At 40.2% G+C, this 18,991-nt stretch overlaps 2 protein-coding genes across 2 annotated transcripts in view; both read left to right on the forward strand.

The window, feature by feature from the left end:
• Positions 1-11,309, forward strand: part of VWF (von Willebrand factor) — a 145,445-nt gene extending 134,136 nt beyond the window's left edge. Inside the window, exons 50-54 of the mRNA XM_037389450.1 lie at positions 1,232-1,330; positions 2,711-2,839; positions 4,531-4,570; positions 9,058-9,155; positions 10,959-11,309. Of these exons, the coding sequence (XP_037245347.1) occupies positions 1,232-1,330; positions 2,711-2,839; positions 4,531-4,570; positions 9,058-9,155; positions 10,959-11,147 (555 nt within the window). The 3' untranslated portion in view covers positions 11,148-11,309. The remainder of the gene's footprint in view (positions 1-1,231; positions 1,331-2,710; positions 2,840-4,530; positions 4,571-9,057; positions 9,156-10,958) is intronic.
• Positions 11,310-17,162: 5,853 nt separating this feature from the next.
• ANO2 (anoctamin 2) overlaps positions 17,163-18,991 on the forward strand; it is a 192,231-nt gene continuing 190,402 nt past the window's right edge. Inside the window, exon 1 of the mRNA XM_037390413.1 lies at positions 17,163-17,235. Within this exon, the coding sequence (XP_037246310.1) occupies positions 17,217-17,235 (19 nt within the window). The 5' untranslated portion in view covers positions 17,163-17,216. The remainder of the gene's footprint in view (positions 17,236-18,991) is intronic.

Consider the following 18,991-nt stretch of genomic DNA (forward strand, 5'->3'; position numbering starts at 1 on the left):
TGGATAAAATCATGGGTTAAGAGTATATGCTGTCTCAGGAGCACCTGCTTTCTACTGGATGCTGAAGCTGTGAAAGTAAATGCTCTGGTAATTGAAGTGCAGCCAAGTGCAGATTATTCTGCTCATCAGGGTCATCTTTTTTTTATTTGTCATTTTATGACCTACTTTAGGTGCTTAAATTTTTGCTAGTAGAGCAAATCCACCTAACTAACAATGAACTACGTTTTCTTCCAATGATTTAATAGCAAACCCCCACCCTCCCCAAATTCTTTTTCTATAAAAAACATATGGATAATATGCATGCCTTCACTCAACCAGAAAGTGTTTGTTGTCTAAAAAATGTTCAGCTCATCACAAGCAGCTGTTGGTTATGTGTAGCAGCTGGAGACATTACTGTGGGACACTTCATGTGTTAACTCAGTTCCTTTCTGGTTGCTCCCCCCCCTCCTTATCCACTGTATACCTTTCTTCCTCTCCATCTAGTGCTGCTCATTCTCCCATGCTCCTTTCCCTGCCACTGTTTTTTCCTTTCTGTGCCATTTATGGGGCTCCATTTTTCCTCTTTCCCTTTCTTCCTTTCCCCCTCTCTCTTTTTCTTTTTGCCTTTTCTATCTTTCTCTCTTTCCTTCCTTTTTAGTTTTATTACAACATATCCTCTCTGATGCTTTTTTTACCTTCTTGTTTTATCAGATCATTTTCTTTTTCTTTCCATAGTCCACATTTCCCGCCTTAGCCTTATTCTTCCCTTTCCCTGCCCACTGTTTAAACACTTTACTTTTTGAGGTTGCAATGGGTCGTATTTATTTGCTTTACAGAGAAGCTCCTGCACAGCACAAATTCAAACTGTGTGTCACTCAAAACATTTCTTACCCTCTCTTACTGTCATGTGTTTTTTAGTGGACCTGGTCTTGCAACTGTTACAGTCAAATAATAGTGGTCACAGGAGGCTTTGTACTTGTAAATAAACTTCTCTCCCTATTGTATGATAAATCAATACAAGGATTAATGATAGCTTTTTTAAAAAAAAAAAAAAAGGCAAAAAAACCCAACAGAAAACCCAAAGTGTGCAACTAATTAGATTAAACTAGTTTAGTTCTGCTGTTTATAAAAGCATTTTGCTAGCTATCACTTTGTCCAGTTAATTTTAAAAAAAGCTCAACAACAACCCTCTACGTATAACTGTAGGAAGCATACTTAAAATAAACCCAGAAAAATGTCCTTTACCTTCTAGAATTACAGAAAGGAGGAAATCCCTGGGTCTTGCTGTGGAAAATGTGTGCCAACTTCATGTAGCATCAGGCTGAGAGATGGAAGGCTTAAATACCTTCAGGTGAGTTTTAAGTGCTCTTTTCTTTTGTATATGGGTAAATGTAAATGTAGCACAGACTTCTGGTGAACCCAAGGAAAATGCATTTCTTTTCCTCCTTTTTGGTTAAGGAATGTGGCGTTACTGGTGCCTTTTATATTTCAGAATGGTTTTTCAAGAAAGTGTTTTGGGGTTTTTTTTGTTTTTGTTTTTTTTTTTTTTTTTTCTTGTTTATAAGTGCAAAAAAAGGACACCTCAAACCACAGTGCAAAATTCTAGAGGAACATTATAGCAAGCATGAATATTATAAATATGAGATCAAATATGAGTATGAGCTCAGACTTCTACTTAGAGGAAATTTAAAATCGAATGTTAAATGAGAAATGGATAATTTAAGTTGGAAATTGTGAATTTTGAAAAATATCTCCAGCATGATAGGTTCTTAAACAGGAGTGGATGTTTTTTCTGGTTAAAACCTATCAGGTTATCACAAGAAGAAGCATGTAATATTTTATTTTATTCTATTGCTGAGCTGTCTTAGATGGGGAGAGTATGGGAAGAGCAACAAAGCTGGTGAGGGGTCTAGAGAAGAAGACTTTTGAGAAGTGGCTGAGGGAACTGGGGTTTAGTTTGGAGAAAAAGAAGCTTAGGGAAGAACCTTGTCACTCTCTACAACACCTGAAAGGAGGTTGTAGCAAGGTGGGTATCAGCCTCTTTTCCCAAGTAACAAGTGATAAGATGAGAAGGAACTGACTCAAGTTGCACTAGGGGAGGTTTAGATTGGATATTAGGAAAAATTTCTTCACCAAGAGTTGTCAAGTACTGGAACAGGTTGCCCAGGGAAGTGGTTGAGTGTCAATCCCTGCAGGTATTTAAAAGTTGTGTAGATGTGGAGCTTAGGGACATAGTTTAGTGGTACATTTGGCAGTGTTAGGTTTACAGTTGAACTCAATGATCTTAACGGTCTTTTCCAACCAAAATGGTTCTATGACACTGTGTGGGTGCGTGGTTTTATGTATTTTTTTAAAGAAGCTCCCAACTCAGCAACAAGTCGGATGTTCACATGTCTCTTTAAAAGACAATGCATAGGCCAAACTCCCAAGTTTCTCACTTAGACAATTCTTAAGTTAATGAAAATTTCTTCCCTGTTTAGAGCTGAAAAATGTGAGGTTTTGGCAGTCTTGACTGACCTGTAATCAATATCGCTATGGAAGTAAGCAGAAGATAATGACTTGTTGATAAACAATTTGGTTTACTAATGATGTCCATGTTTTATAAACTTCACCACCATGGTACATTAATTGAAATATCAGTAAAGGAATAGTCAGGTTGTATCCTCAAAGCTTACTGTCTTGTGTTGTTTCTGTGTTCTGTGTAGAGCTAACAGCCCTTAAATCTTTACAGCCAAATGAAACACTCCAGGATGGCTGTGATAGTCACTCCTGTAAAGTAAGTGAGAAAGGGGAATTTGTCTGGGAAAGGAGAATCACTGGCTGTCCTCCATTTGATTCCAGAAGATGTTTGGCTGAAGGAGTAAGTAGTGAAATGGGTCCTGTTTCCAGGGTCCTAATAGACTGTCCTGTTTATGGATCTGTATATAGGTATCTTATTTGTATTAGGCCTCTCCCAGCACCTCATTTGTCAACCTCAATTTGAACTTTCTTTCAAATTCTGAAAAATATAAGTTTTCTTTATTTAAATTATACACTGGTTTTATGCAGGACTATATTGCAGGGGAGATGCTGAGCTTGTGATAATTCTGTTCTCTGTGAAGCAGCAAAAAATAGAAAACAATTGTTCTACCAATGTTTTCAGTTGGGTATCCAGAGCACAACTACATGGCTAATTATGCAAGCTGAGAGATCATCCCCTTTTTTCCTATGAATATGCATATGAAATGCTAAAACATTTTTATTTCACCCTAGTATGAAGTTAAGGAAGGAATCTTCACAATAGGAAGAGCTCAAACTTCCACATTTGCAGTTGTTTGGTATAACGGTATAATAAAACCCCTGCTCAACATGTCCATCCATCTTTCCTGAGGCTTGAGGTTAGCCATCCACTGAGGAACAGAGTGCAGGTTGGGGTGTAGCACATGGGGTCCTGCTTTTGCTCATCTAGCATCACACAGGTGTTTATGTCACCTGTCCCCATTTTCTTGGGCACAGAAGGAAGCAGGAAATATTTGCCAAAGCTTGTGCCCAAACCTCTTTCTACATTCACATCAAACTAATGAAGGATTTGATATGTATAATGCAGGAAGAATGAGGCTTCTATAGTGCATTTCTCACTTTGTGAAATCACTATACTACTCAGTTCTGTTATACCAACAAAGATTTAGAAAAACACCGGCTTATGTTACAGGCTTGGGGTTATTATTGTATTCTAAAAATCTTCATTGAAAATCAATGAAGAATAGTTTATTTTTTAATCAGAACTTCCCAAACTGCATGTATTCTCCTCCCATCCAAAAAATATGAACTAGTTAAGCTATAAAATTAGTGTATTTCATCTAGTTAGAGGAGGGAAATTTAGTTTTTTTTAATTAAAAAAGCCTCCAAACTTTTGCATTTAAGTTCAGTTTTTAGTGCAACAGTGGCATCACCCTGCAGTATAAATATTTCTCCATTTTTTCCTTTCACTATTGGTTTTTATTGATTTTTCCACCATACATATATTTCTGAGAATTATTTTCTACATGGTAGTAATGAAACAAGAAAGCCAAACTTTTTGGCTGTTAAAACTTGTCTGACAGGTGTGATATCCTATGATGATTTGCCTGTACATTCTCAGCTGTTGCGGAATAGGCATGCTTTCACCTATTTGCTAAAAAAGTCAAGAGGGACTGTTTAACTTCCTTTGTTACACAGACATAAGACTTGAGCGCTGTTGGTTTTGTCACTCTGGTTCCCAGAAATTTATTTGTAGTCAATGTCTTTACTTTAGAAAGCTTCTAATATAGGGTGAAAGCAATATTTTTAGGTGTTGAACTTGCTAATATGGTCAATTATTTCCAATCAGCTATCAACAAATACAATCACAAGTTCAAAACCTTAAAATGGATAAAGAAATGATTGCTAATGTAGATTTATAATTTTGTAGAATATAGAAATACAATTTTCTTGCTTAACACCCTGTTTTAAATGTCCCTTTCTGTTCCTCTAACAGAAAAAATGTGTATTACTTGTGCTAAAATAGAATTTTTTCTTTTTATATTGTTCTAGGGCAGAATTACAAAAATTGGCAATACCTGCTGTGACACATGTAAGTAAATAAGCCGAACATTTTCTATGGACATCGCAGAGAGTTGAAACTACTGGTTCCAGAGCTACATTTTACATAAGATGCAGTTTAATGAAAGAAAGCTAAGCAAGGTTGTTAAAATAGACCATCACATAAGTCTGCCCTTTGACTGGGATACTGCTGTCATGTTTGTTCCCTAGAACATGTGTTTTGACAGTATTCACAAGTGCTTAGAAAGAAAGAGATACGCTCCACGTTTTATGCAGATGTTAATTATGAATGTTTTATTTTATTGTTCATCTAAGGATAACAGGAACAGTATTGCATACACAGGTTGACAAGTCACATAACCTGATACTGAATATGTGAGGCAACCACTTCATGAATAATCAATCAACTTAAAATTAATTTAGCAAAAAAACCCTGGTGGCAGTAGTGTAATTTTGTTTGGTTTTCGATAACGTAATGACTAAAAAATGGTAGGGGAAATGCTTGTCAAAGGGGCATTCCTATTGAACAGCCTGACTGCATCTTAAATGTGGCAGTTTAGGACTCAGTCCTGTAGCTCTTAATTTCATGCATCATTGTGTAGATAATCCAAAATGTCAATCAGGCTGTGAGTGTAAGAAGGGTTTCCTTACATGAGGAAGGATTGCAGGGTTGGCTTCTCATTTCTAAAATGAATCTGATGTTTTTGTGAACAGGCAACTTCTCAGTTTTCTCCTTTGTAAGTAGAACATTAATAATACTGTAGCTCATATAAAATAAAAAACAACAAAAGATTGATATTCTTTCCTAGGGTCAGAATATCAACATCTTGCCTGTGTTCTGTTCTCTCTTCCCCCCCACCTCCCATGCATGGGCTAATAAATAAAAGATGGGCAGCATAGCAGCCCATCACCACACTGGCACAGTAACTGCTGTAATAATACCCCTGATGAAGGATGTTAACTCCCAGAGTTTGCAGTTGTTGCGTCTGTAGAATCACTGAGTTCCAGCTTGAGAAATAGAGAGCTATTGAGATAGACTGTCATCAAACAGGTCAGACAGGTAAGAGAGCATTAATCTACCAGGCTTTAAGTAAGGGATTCTGAAAATTATTTATGAACAAACACAGATTTTAAGGTTTGAAAGACAGGGTGGTTGGCAGACTCTACTAATTGAGAATGCCTTATCACTGCAACTGGGGAGAGGAAAAACCCAGTTCCAAATGAGCACGGCTCGATGCATATATGCATTTAACAGTTAGAGTGATTTAAAAGAAATACCTCCCTTGCAGCAGCACAAGCAAACTGATCTAAACGAAATACTGTGTGCCTAAAACTACCCATATTGTATGGGCCTTCAGATCCTTATTCCCACTGATGTTCAATTAGATATAACTGAAAACTGGAAAGTCCCATATTACAGTGCAATCCTATTCCTGGTTGTTTATTCGGGGCTCTTTATAAGGAAAAAGCCAACACGCCACATCCAGCCAGCTAACCATGGGTTACCAAATGAAGAACAGTGATTAACACATAACTTTGAATCACACAGATACTTCCAGATGCCAAGCTCAAACTCTCTTTCTCCTCTGTATTGACATCTTTCCGCCAGGGAACTCAATAGCAACATGCAGTGTGTTACATACTCTGTAGAGAACATGAAGGCTTGGCAAAGCTACTATAAAACCAGAGTAATTTAATTATTTTTAAAAGTCAGATAAGAGAATAACCGGTTTCTCATGGACACAGATACTTAGATATAGTAACTCACTCAGATATAGGTTACTTTGCCTTCCCAGGTCTTTCAGATACCTCAGTACCATAAAGAATTGGGCAAAGATTGTTCTCTCAAGTTCAAAGCACAGTTCAGGGTGATGCCTTTGGTTCAGTAGAGTTCCATGTGGCTTTAGGCAGAGGTTGTTTAAGCTGACAGTTTCCCTTTCTATGTTATGCCTTGGCAATTTGCGTTCATTAGCGTGTCTGAAGGCATTGTTTTAAGAATGTAGGAGCACATAAATGAACAGGCTTATTTTCTAATTAGTTTTTTGTGGTACTAGCAAAGGACTTGATTGTTTGCAAAGGATATTCCTTATTTTCCCACTTAACAAAGAAGTTGCATCTCTGCTTCTTACATCTTGTTGATCTTAGCTGCATGTGTCATGTTAAGTTACAAGCACTTGCCTTTGCAAAGTAGGCACAGTTTAGAAAAAAAGTAAATGAGAGCAGTAAGTAACTGGAGAATAAGTTGGTAAATCAGGATCAAAGATGTGATGAAGCTGTATGGAGTCTGATGACAACGATTTCATTTGAGCTTTTCAGTTGTGTGAACACAATTGTGTATTCCTTCCAGGTGGACAAATTTTATCGAATGAAGTGATTAAATCATTAAAAGAAAACTGGTAGTTCCAGCTCTTGAGCCAGAAATGCTTTTGAAGGTTTTTTGGGTGTGTTGCCTTTTTTTTTGGTTTTGTGTTTTTTTTTTTTTTTTATGAAATGCAAAACCTTAGCAAGGCACAGAGCCAATTTAGTGCTAACATTCCCACCGAAAAGGTATTGCAAGCTATGTTTGCTCCTAGGAAGATGGATACATTTCAATTTGTGTATTTACTTAGTTGCGCAGTTGGCCAGCTGAATTCCTTCAGCTCTCTGAAGTGTTGTGTAGTATGTTAAAGATAGTCCACTATTCTGGTAAATACAGAAATTCCATTGGTTAGCTAGAAAAGAGGAAAAGCAGGAACCTGTCTTTACACAAAGGCATAGAACTGCATTAACACTACAAAGAGCTGCTGTTTGCAGTGTGTAAAATATCCCCTTAAAAAAGCATTAGCTCATTCACGAGTCTTTAGATGTGGACCAAAACAGACAAGAGTGTCTAAAACAAAATATTCTGGATTAATCTGTGTCCGAGCATGTCAGTGGAGAGGTTCCCTTCAGAAGTGGAGGAGCAGAGTCACTGTTGACTACTGCAGTTATCAGATCATAATTAAATCAACCTCACTTCATGGAGAGAGATTGCAGGTTTCCTGAGCTTGCACGTAACAAATCCAGACCTACTGCCTCTTGTGTGGATTTCTTGTTAGATGGAGAGAACCAGGGAGAATTTACCTAACACTAAGAGCAGAAAGTATTGGAAAACAAGTATAAGAATGACTTACTGAAGACAGTGCAGTGGCAAAGTTCCAATTGACCCAAATTTAGATTTTCACAGAATTAGTTTTCTAATTTTATATTTTTCCCTTTTTTTTTTTTTTTTTTTTTTTTTTTTGGCACATGAGTAAGGACTGTTAGGAGCTGTCATATCTAGGAGCCTGACAGAGGTGAGGCTGCCAAAGCTCCATGTCCCCAGGTCCAGGTAACAGTGAAGCTGAGCATGTATCTCAGTAGGCACACACACAAATGCATGCATACAACACGCACACACACATTCTCTGTGTACACACAAACACTCAGTACTCTGGCAAACGCAAAAACCACCCACATGGTTATCCTACTCTCCCCTCTGGCTGAGCAGGATGAAGGTCCTTAGTGGTGTTAGGCACTCACTCTGTCCAGTAACTGGTCCTGCATCCCTGCCAATCTAGACTCACAGGCCCTATAACCTGTGGTCCAATTCCAGTTGCTGGCACTTATGCCTTGATACACATCTGCACAGAACTGGGGGTCCATCACACAGAAGAAGTAGTTAGAAATGGATTTTAAGAAGACAGGACAGACTGCAGTGATAAAACGTAGTGCCAGGTCAGACAGGTTTGGACCAGCAGCTGTTTAACATGCAACCAGCACCCTTTATGCCTTTATCTATCCATTTTTGCATGCGTGTTCCTCACCAAACCACCTTAATACCTCTCTTCCCCCACCTTTGGTTCTGGCTCTAAAAATCCCACAATAAGTGAGTCTTGTAGAATCCCAAAATGTTCTTCCCTAGCATCGTGTAAGGAGTCCCACACAGTCTTGAAGGCAGTGACCCACCTCAGTCTGTAAAGTGATCTGGTGAGCTGCTCCCACTGACTCATCTTGAAGGGCATCATCCCAAAACAATGGGATCTGTCTCCTGTAACAGCCCCAGGAATAGCCAGGTCACGGTGCTCTGTTTCTCTGGTTTGATTGTTGGGGTTCCCATGTACATCATCTTTTTCCTGTGCACCTGCTTGCCCAGTGTACCATTGACCTATATTTAAAAGGAAAGTTATTTAACACAGAAGCCAACAGGTAGAAGGCAGATGTTAGGTGGCAAGTTGACTTTTAAATCAAAGCAGTCAATTGAAAAGAAACACAAGGGAAATGTTGCTTTCTAGTGGAATTTTAGGGCTGTAGTGTGATATAGTCATACAGCTCTACATTAATTACTCTAGGCAGCCACACCTAATTCTCTTGCTAGGGATCTTACCAGTAATGATATCTCACTAACAGCAATTTCAATAATAAGGGGAAGAGTTAAAAAAAGCAATTGTCACCAGCATCAAACGTTGTTGTTTTTTTGTTTGTTTGTTTGTTTTTTTAAACAAAAAAAAACCTTTGCAGGTGTGGAAGTGGAATGTCGACCAGTAAGTACAAGACTGCAGTATAGGAATATGAACGGATGTGTGGCTGAAAAGGAAGTGCCCATTGCCCATTGTGAGGTAAATAACAAAAGCAACCCCCCCTACCCCAAGACTTGCCCCTGTCCCCTTTCTGCCTTCCACAAAGGAAACCTTTGCCTCCCCTATGGCTTCACTTCAGTAAGTCAAGCATCAGCTTCTGTCCTTCTCATTCATTCACTCAGTGTAAACCTCATTGGCACTTACTTCTTAAAGTAATTTCATGATGCTGAATTTTCCCTATTAAAGGCAGTGTAAAAAAAGGTGCATATGTTAGACATAAAGGCTTTGTTTGTATCACTCATCAGAAACCAATGACTGTGAAGTGCCTTTGTTAGTCCTTTCTACATTAAAAATAAATAAATAAATTCATCTTAATATTGGTGAAGATGGTTTTCAGATCTGACTCTACAGTTAAGCACACATATCCCTCTTCAGGCTTTGAAGCTGATTTACGAGAGTGTAAATAGGTATTTAGGTACATGATACTTTAAAAGGCATTTAAACTTGAGTGCTATGACTTGACTACCATGCTCTAACAAGCTCTGTGACTACTCTATTAGCCTGAGCACTAAGCTGTTGTGTTCTACATGTCTTGTGCATTTATTCAATAATTAGATCAAAAGTTTTAATTTCCTGCACATCATTGCTTACAACTTCTAGGGCAACTTCCATTTGAAACAGGAGCATGGCTTCCCTTCTGGATGTTTCTATCTCTCTGAGACTGGGAACCAAAGATGACATTCTCTTCCCAGACTGGACTGTAGCAGGACAGGTGCTGTGAGATGACCAAGCTTCATACGATCCAAACTATAGCATACAAGGGCAGCAGTCAAGAAGATGGCTTGCACCCAGCCCCTTGAGCATTCTCTTTAGTTAAGGCAGTAAGCAAAATAAGTCTCTTTCCCATGACTACTGGGAAAAGAATGGGAACAGTAAGGAGAGGTATTAAGGGCATACATACCTGGGTTTCTCAGATAGCTACGAGGCAAAGGACCTTCATTTGCTACACAAGTCTTAATAAGAGTGGAAGCTTTAACAACAACAAAACCACTTACCTTTCATAAAAAAAATATATACATAAAAGTATTAAAAAAAAATCTTGACTTCTTGTCCTGTCCACAGAGTCAATGTTAAGGTGTTTAGCCAAAAAGCCATATATATTGAAATTTCCCCTCCAAAATTACAGATTTTATATTATGAATCTGGCTATATATTGAGTAAACTAAATACTCCTATAGCTGGTATTGAGTACGTTTTTTCTAAAGTCCTCCCTGATGATGCTATGCAATTTTTTTTTTTTTGTATTAATCTCAGAAAGAAGTGCACAAGGCCACAAAAAGAAATGTACTCTAACAGAGGTTGATGTGGGGGCATTTGTTTTTACATCATGAAAATTTATAGCTACAGGCATTTACAGCTCAGTCTAAATTAATGAAGTGTCCAGACAAGTAGAACAAGGAAAAACAGCAACCAGCAGGACAAATGGATGTATGGTTTGCATCATTTGGGATAAAGCGCTTTCTGAATGCATGATTTTATGCAGCTGATAATCATACGTGCTTAGAAGCCAACACAATAGCTCTGGACATCACCTGTGATATTTGAAATTATAGACTTTTTTTTGTGTGACCAGTTTCTTCACCTCTCCTTTGCTATGCTTATGCTCATAAGACATTACTTTCTGACCAACACCCCACACTCTGGAATCAGATGCCTGTTTCTGTGTTCGTGTTTTACAGCAGTGGACTGAACTCCAGGCAAAGTTGTCTATGGATGTTTCAAAGGGAAGAACCTGGTTTCCAATCGCACTGTTCAAACTTGGTGTCTCTTTTTTCCATTTAGGGCAAGTGCAGAAGCAATACCAGATACTCTGTTGAGACAGGGAAATGGGAAGACCTGTGTAGCTGCTGTACAGCCACTCAAACCACCACAGTCACAGTCCCCGTCCGCTGTGCCAACGGGACAGTGGTGCAGCATTACATCCCGTCTGCCTCGCAGTGTGAGTGCCATACTCGGAAGTGTACAGACTGAATATTTCCAAGAAGCCCACTTGTTTAATCTCAAGTTTTGCAATGACAGGACTTTACAGTGCAAGCCTCATTTTCTCTCTATAGACCATTTTATCCAGTAGAATCCTAACTAACTCGTTGTATCAACATAGTAAACAATAAAACTTACTAGCACAACAGAGCATTTTCTGATTATTCTTTGGGTGGTTTATAGAAGAGATATTGCAGATGGTATTCTTCATCTTCCCCATGGAAAGTAATCAACATCATTAAAAAAAAAAAAAAAAAAAAGCAAACCCACAACACAGTAAGAGAAACAGTTGCTTCTACTTAAAGAGCATATCCCAAAGTATTTAGCATTGTCTCCAGACATCACACTTTCATTCCCTACTTCAGACCTTAGTGACACACTGTGGACTTTTAGGGTTTTTGTCTTTTCCCCCTCCAGTCAGGGAGTACGGTAATTATGTCTTTAGACTTCATAGTATGAGAATGACAGTTATGGCTATAATAATATAGCCACGGCTGGTTACGGTTATAACAATATTGGTTGTGGCTCAGCCAGTCGAGTATCTTTCTGCAATGCATATACATCTTTCTCCTGAAGCTGAATGTAAAGAAGTTGTGTGCTGAGGGCAGGCTGCATAACTTCTGCAAGTCCTCAGTACTTGTGAGTGGGGCGGAGCGACAGCTCTTATCTGTTCACTTCAGCACTTCTACAGACCAACTTGAAGAGGAAGCTCATGAGCAATCTCACTTATTGCCAGGTACCACAGCTTCATCTGTTGCATTAACTACAGAAGTTAGAGTTCTTTCAAACGCAGGATTGTCGGTGCCAGGTTTGAGTTAAATCCTGCTAAATTTATCCCTGGCAGCAGTAACTAAATTCCACTTGGTCTAGTCAGGCCATGGAAGACAGAAAATTTTCCAGAGAGTTGTTGATCCCAGTGGAATCTAGTGCCAGTCAAGCAGTTTCACTGGGAAGTACTAGTTTGTTAAAAATTTGAGAGGGGGAAAATAGTTCATTCAATTTGCAGTTTTGAAAGATAAGGAATATTTAAACTTCTAATTGAATTAACTTTTAAAAAATTAATATATGTAAATAGAGATAGGAGGTGTTTTATTAAAAAAAAAAAAAAAAAAAAAAAAGCACCCCCAAACTTTCCATATGTTTTTGATGGAATCACTAAGGCTTATTAATAGGTTATGGGTGAGAAAAAAAGCGTAGTTTCTCCAGCTCTAGCAGAAGTGTTCTCAAAGTAGTGAAAAGCATATATAGAGGTCCTGAAGGGTAAGAGTGCTCCTAAGAAGTCTAGAAGAAAAGATCAGGAAGTCAGGTTACCTCATGCAATTTTAAGGTTGGCATCTGTAGAAATGGAAGGCATTTCAGAGGACATTTTCACCATTGCCCCTAGGTCACAGGGATGAAAATTTTGAGATGAAAAGCTATTGCTCCTCACACGAATGCCAATGTCACATGATTGAACGGGTCAAAACACTTCCCCATCTGCATGAATGGCTCCCTTTGGGAGCAAACAAAACCTCCCTCTGTGCTTTCAACTAAAAAGGCAAGTTGTGTTCCTTTTTGAGAGGAACCAGGCAGATCCCTGCTTCTTTTCTGCCATTCAGCTGTGGATTCAACACATACTGAACTGTAGGCCCTTTTTTCCTTTATTATTCATTCAAGACATCCTCTGTTGCTGGACAGTGCTAGGAGAAGTGCAGGCCTTTTATGCTTCTCTAGTTCTTCTGCTATGGTTATGCACAATAACCCCAGGGAGACAACCCAAATTTTAATTGGCACCAGCACCACTTAATGCAGTAGATCCCTGCCACTAGTTTTCCTCCATCCACACACTAGTTCCTTGTGTCTGGCTTCAGATATTAAGCTCCCCAACAGATGGATTTCGGTCACCCAGGTGATCAACTGCACAGCAGCTCATCTGAAGCTGCAAATAAGCAACTCTTGGAACAGCAGCCTGCAGTTTCAGGGAGGATTAGAGAAAAGGAGCGGTTAGGGGGTAAAAGGCAATGTCTTCCTCTTCCCCTTACTATCACTGGACTGCCCCTTTGTTTCCATCGGTGCCCTCACCCAAACTGACCTTCTTAGTTCGTGAAAGCTGACAGGATTGCAGCCTAAGGCTTCACGGCTGCAGACAGGTCTTCTAATCAGATAATCATATGTGGCAGGCACCACCTTATTGGCATGGGAAAGATGCACAGAGGCAGATCCACACTTGTTTTGAACTTCTGAAAAGGAGACATGCACGGCTAGTATTTTCCACCAGCAACAAAGTGGATGGTCAGATCTGTTCAACAAACAGGCAAGCATTCCTGCTGTCATCACTTCTACCTCAATTAACAAGAAAAATCTTGCGGATCTGAGTGTCTCCAGAGACAAACAGACTAAAATAAAGATATTTGTTTTCAGACTAAAGCAAGTATTATTTTTTCTTAGGGAGCTCCAGATTATTTAAGGGAATATTGCTTGGTTGTAGGACCAAGCTCGTAGCAGAGGTAGCTCAGCGTAATTGGATAAACAGAACTGTATTAAGACTTTACACTAATTCAAGAATATATCCCATACTATGTGGCTTTTCACCTTCCTTGGTTGCAGTTTTGCTTTCAGGCATCCGTGCCTGTGTATGGACTAAAGCAGGTGTGCAATGCATCCCATGAGAATTCATTGGTTTTTCTTACAGAACTGGGTTCTGTGGACTTCCCTATGATCAATATGTTATTGTTCAGGCCTGGCTAGTGCTTACATATTCCAAACAAAGACAAAGGCCTGTTGCACCCAAGACCAGAAGGAGCTTCTTCCTTGGAAATCCTGTCATAGACACAGACAAGTGAGAAAGAGCAAGAGCAAGGGAACATTATAGCATCTCCCTTAACAGACTGAGAAGGCACATACATTATTGGCCTTGACCTGCTGACATGAGAATCAAACTTTTTCAGGCAGTCTGCCCCAAAAGAGCTGTCTTTCTTCTGAGGCTCTAGTGGTGCCAGGACGGAATGGGCTCCGACTTCCTCTGGGCAGGTCTTAATTGTCTTTCATGCAGCCCAGTTCCAATTAGTGCAACTCTACTGTTTTCAGAAGCATTCTTTCCTGGCAGAAGTGAAGAACTTAATCAAGCCTATGATCAAGTACCTGCTTAGTAGAGAGCTGGTTACTCTAAGAGCAGTAATGTGCCAGCACATCAGACAGCCCTGTACATCAGACTGCTCCGTTCGCATTCACCAGCAGAATCCAGGCTTTGAGGAACGTTGTTTTTCAACTTGTACATACTGCTTCTGAGTCTTGATGGTTTTGAGCTAGCTCAGCCTTTGTCTTTCTGCCAGTGGTTCGGAATGCATCCCAACACTTCAGAAGACTGGCTGGATCATTGAGCATGCTACAGGATAGATTTACAGGAACATTAAATGGATTTGGGGAGGAGTCTTATATAACTTCTTAATTATTAAAAGCGTATAATCTCTCTGCTAACTTTTATAGACTTGCAAGCACCACTCCTCTACAGCAGGTGAAACACAATCTGGTATATTGGTATTATTTGTCACAGCTCTGCATTATCAACTAACACCATAGCCAGGTACCTCAGGAAACACAGTGATATCAAGATATGATTTTCTCCATTGGAAAGTGTCCTTAAAAATAGACTACAGACCCAGTTCCATTTTAACCAGCTGGATATTGCTTTCTATCGTATTGCTTCCTGTGTATATTATTTATTACCTGAGCTAACTGTATTGCCTGTAACGGACCCATCCTTATGGCTTATAGGAGCTAGTAGTTTGAACCTGTGCAGGCAGTTTTGTGTCCACAGGGATTCTGGCTCCACATACCTGTATTATTCCAAAGTTAGTGGGTATGCCTTTCTGTTTTAGCATCTAGTTGATGCAGCATATAATGTGGATATAAAATTGCATATTTTCCCCACAAATTTTCATTCCCCTCTCCCAGAGATAATTGTATACAAAGCAGTACGATTGCTATTTATCCAGGAAGCAAATTAATTGGTTATAAAAAATAAAGGGGAAAAGTACTTCAACAATTGCTTCCCTTGGTGTATTCTCTGTTTTCACTTTGTTAGCAAAAAGTTACCAGGAGCTTAATGTGGTTGCACCATTGTACTGTACCAAGCAAGCATGAACTACACTGAGATCTGCGCAGCTGTGGAGCAAAGCTATCAAGCAAAGAGCAGCTAATTTGTTCAAATGGGTGAGGTGGTTTTGCAGTCAAAAAAAATTACAGGCACACCACCTCAAAACTTGTATACATGGACTAGTGTACAAACAAAAGCCTGTATGAGGTAGCATCCCACCTGCTGGTGAGCTAGTGAGACTTTACACACTGCAGCTGAGAACACCTTTCTTTTATTTACTTTTTCCCCCAAAATTTCTGCAGTCTAATAATTTTTTAGATTAGTCAGTCCAGAAGCTGTGGCGTCCAGTTTGTTCCCTGTTTTGTAACTGCAGGCAGTTTCTAAATGAAGCTCTGAGATTAACGTAAGATACTGGAAGGGTAAGAAGAATAAGTATTCGATACCTGTTGATACATTACTTAGAAATTAAGAAATGTCATTCCAAAGGAGGGGCTAAGAAGAGTAAAGCTACATAACTTTTTCTATCTGAAGACATTATTTTATGTAAATACTAAAGCGAGTGTTAAAGTGATCTGCAACTTTTAATTTACTCATCTTCCCTTTATGCACAAAGACCCTAATCATTACTTTTACCCTTTTGGCAGGGGTAAATCGGAGTGCAGAAAAGTTTGACTAACCTGTATAAAGCTGTTCAAGATGGAGTCAGGGTTCCTGACCCCTCTCCCTTTTAAGTAAAATCAGATATATAATATTAGTGTAGGTTACACCTAAAATTCCTCACGCGTCACTTCAGTTGAGCTGAAGTAAACAGATGAACACAGTCATCTAATTTAATCTCATTCTCTTTGGTCTGCCTAAATCTCTTTCATAAAAAGGACAACTACCTAGTGGCAATTTTCCCAGAGTTTAAAGCAGTGTGTGCATTCCTTAGCCTTGCTGGAAAAGTATTACAGCACCAAGCCCAAGTTTTGGGACACAACAGCAACACACTCCCTGTATAAACCCAGTATCTGTTAGCATAGCCACAGTGCTTCAGTACCTCTCTCTGTGATATAGACAACTGCTATTCTTGCTGGTCACGACACAACGCATGATCTTAATTCACAAGCTAGTAAAAGTACTGTATTCAGTCACTGAATAAATCAGTTTCCCCTCTCACACTGGAGAAACTGTCATAGTGTCATAAACAGGCTAAATGAAGGAAAAGATTTGAACTCCAAATGATTAGGAAATAAAAGCTCCTTCTCATATGGCAATAGTCATCAATGACTTTTCTTCCCAATACATTGTTTAAATGGTAAGTTTGAAGACTAAGCAGGATCCATCACCTGTTCTGATTAGACAGTTGATTACAAGATAATCCCCTGAATATTTCATGCAGGAATGACAGTGCTGCATCCAGGCAGTAAGGTAACTTGAGTATTTGAGATAAGCCTTACAAAAAGGTTTCTGCACTTACCTACTACCTGGAAGCACTGTAAAGCTTTGCAGATATAAAGACACTCTTCCCCACAGAAACCACCTCCAAGATAGCCTAATCCTTGAATAATGGGTTTTTTGACAGCGCTGGCTCTGTTGTAGAGCCCTGGTTTTGCATTAGCTTTTTTTCTTCCTCTCCTCCACTCCCTCTCCACTGCATTCTGGGGAGTTAGGACAAAATATGCCTATTGTTATGTTGGTTGTTGAGGCATTATGGAGCATGGAGACAAGATACTGAAGTTTCAGCAGGGAATCGCCATGGCCTCCCAAGTCATGAAAGTTTTGTCTTTTTCCCTCTCTTTCCTCCGTGACGATAATCACCAAAACAGAAGGTCTTGCTAATTAGCTTCAGTTCGTGGTTTGCTTAAAGCAGGATCAAGCCAGGATGGAAATAGCTGCTAGTGCTGTTCACTGCTTAAGCCAGTGCAGAAGCAGATTGTGCACACAATCAGCATAGCCACATCCTATTAGCACTGACACAACTTCCAGCCAGACCTCCAGGCAACATGGAAACACACACGTCCGGTAAGTTTATTTTCTGCTTCATTGTTAATTGCTGACTGTGAAGTTAAATAGGTGGAAAGAGGGTGGGGAACAAAGACAGGAATACTTTGAAAGAACTTCTCTGTCTTCTTTGAGGACATTTAAAAAAAAAAATGAAAAAAAGAAAAATCTGTGGCCCAGGTTACATACATACAGCTCAGAGATAGTTCTTTTTTCCGAAGCCTCAGGAATGCAGCTGTGGGTCAGTGTTGTGATGCATGTGGAAAAGACAATCATTGGGCAAATGCCTTGTGCTGGGCTTCTGCTCCTTCCATCTGCATTTGCCTTATTGCAATGCAATTGGGGGGAGCAAGCAGTACCCTTTTTCAGAAGACTGTGCAGCAGTGAGCTTTCAGTACCCATGCACAAGGAACAAATTTGCTCAGCGCATAAAACCTTTGTGTTTGAGTTCCCAGTGTACGAGTGTAGAATATTGTTCACTGCTGATAGTGTCACTATTACTTTACTGCTACAGTCAAAAGCCCTGTGGTTGTTTCCACTTCATCTCATTGTTTCTGGGGCTGTAACTCTGCTGTGAACTCCGAACTATCACACAGGTCACAAAATGGTGCAATTTCTGTGCCCTCCCATCCAGTCGCCTTCCTAAAATTATTTGTATAGCAGACAATAGTGTACAAAGAGCCATTAGATTTAATGCCTACTGCTGATCTTTGTTGAGTTATTCCAGTGTCCTTTTTCCAACTCAGGTCTTTCACTATTGGAGTTAGTCCTGATATATAAATTATGTCAGAAAACACAGGTAATTTCTGTAACCTTTGCATGTAAAGTAGAATTAAAAAAATAACAGGAGGGGAGTCTGTAAAGTTATACACACAGTCACAGTTGTATTATGCAGATATAGCTCCATTAAGTCTTTGGGCAATGCAAACATTAAGGCAGCTCAGGGCAGTTCCCACATCTATATCTACAGGTCTACTCTGTTTCCTTCATTCTTGATCATTCAGATTCATAACCTTCCACTCCTCAAGAGACCCTCTGGCTCATGGCGTGTACCAGGGGCGAGGGAGCATCTCCATTAGCTCACGTATGTTCTTCCTGCTCCTGACGCCAGAGGTGAGGGCTCCTGGGGCTAGGGGCTACCAAAGGAGCACAACCACAGGCTTTACATTTGCGTCTGTGACTGTAACTATTCAGGCCAGTCAAAACTAGCTAGGAGCTGTGCTCCCCCTTGCCTGCCCTTGCCTGTTTCAGGTGCTGCAATGCTGTTTCTGGCAGCAGTTCAGGGGCGGACTGTCAGGGCCCAGAGCACAACCCCCTTCTAGGCATTTAGGTGGCCATGTTAGAGTTTAGCTGGCTGAGTCCAAGCCCAGCTCCTTCAGCAGCCAGAGCTGTTGTGAGGAAAGCTGGAAGTGAGAGCACGCCTCCCTTTCCCCTGGGAACTGCTTTTAAGCTGAGGCTTTACCCCTCGCCCCTGCCTGTGCTCCACTGCAGCTAAGCTGTGTCTGCACCTGGTCTCTCACCTTTGCCGGTTTGGCCCTGACAGACCCCGAAGCTCTGCTTCCCAGCTTGACTGGGACCAGCCCCATCACCGCTGCCTTGCTGGGGTGTCACTGCGCTGCGCCTGGCCCTCATCACTGTCTCCCCCTGACCCTGACCTGGGCTTGCTGCTCTGCACCTGGGCTCCCTGTCAGCAGGGTCACTCACTGCTCTGCCCTGTCATGCTCTGCTCCAGGCTCACCTTCCCTGGTGGAGCAGATGGCCATAGGCCACCTCCCCT

Source organism: Falco rusticolus, chromosome 5 (assembly GCF_015220075.1).
Source record: "Falco rusticolus isolate bFalRus1 chromosome 5, bFalRus1.pri, whole genome shotgun sequence".
Lineage (NCBI taxonomy): Eukaryota > Metazoa > Chordata > Aves > Falconiformes > Falconidae > Falco > Falco rusticolus.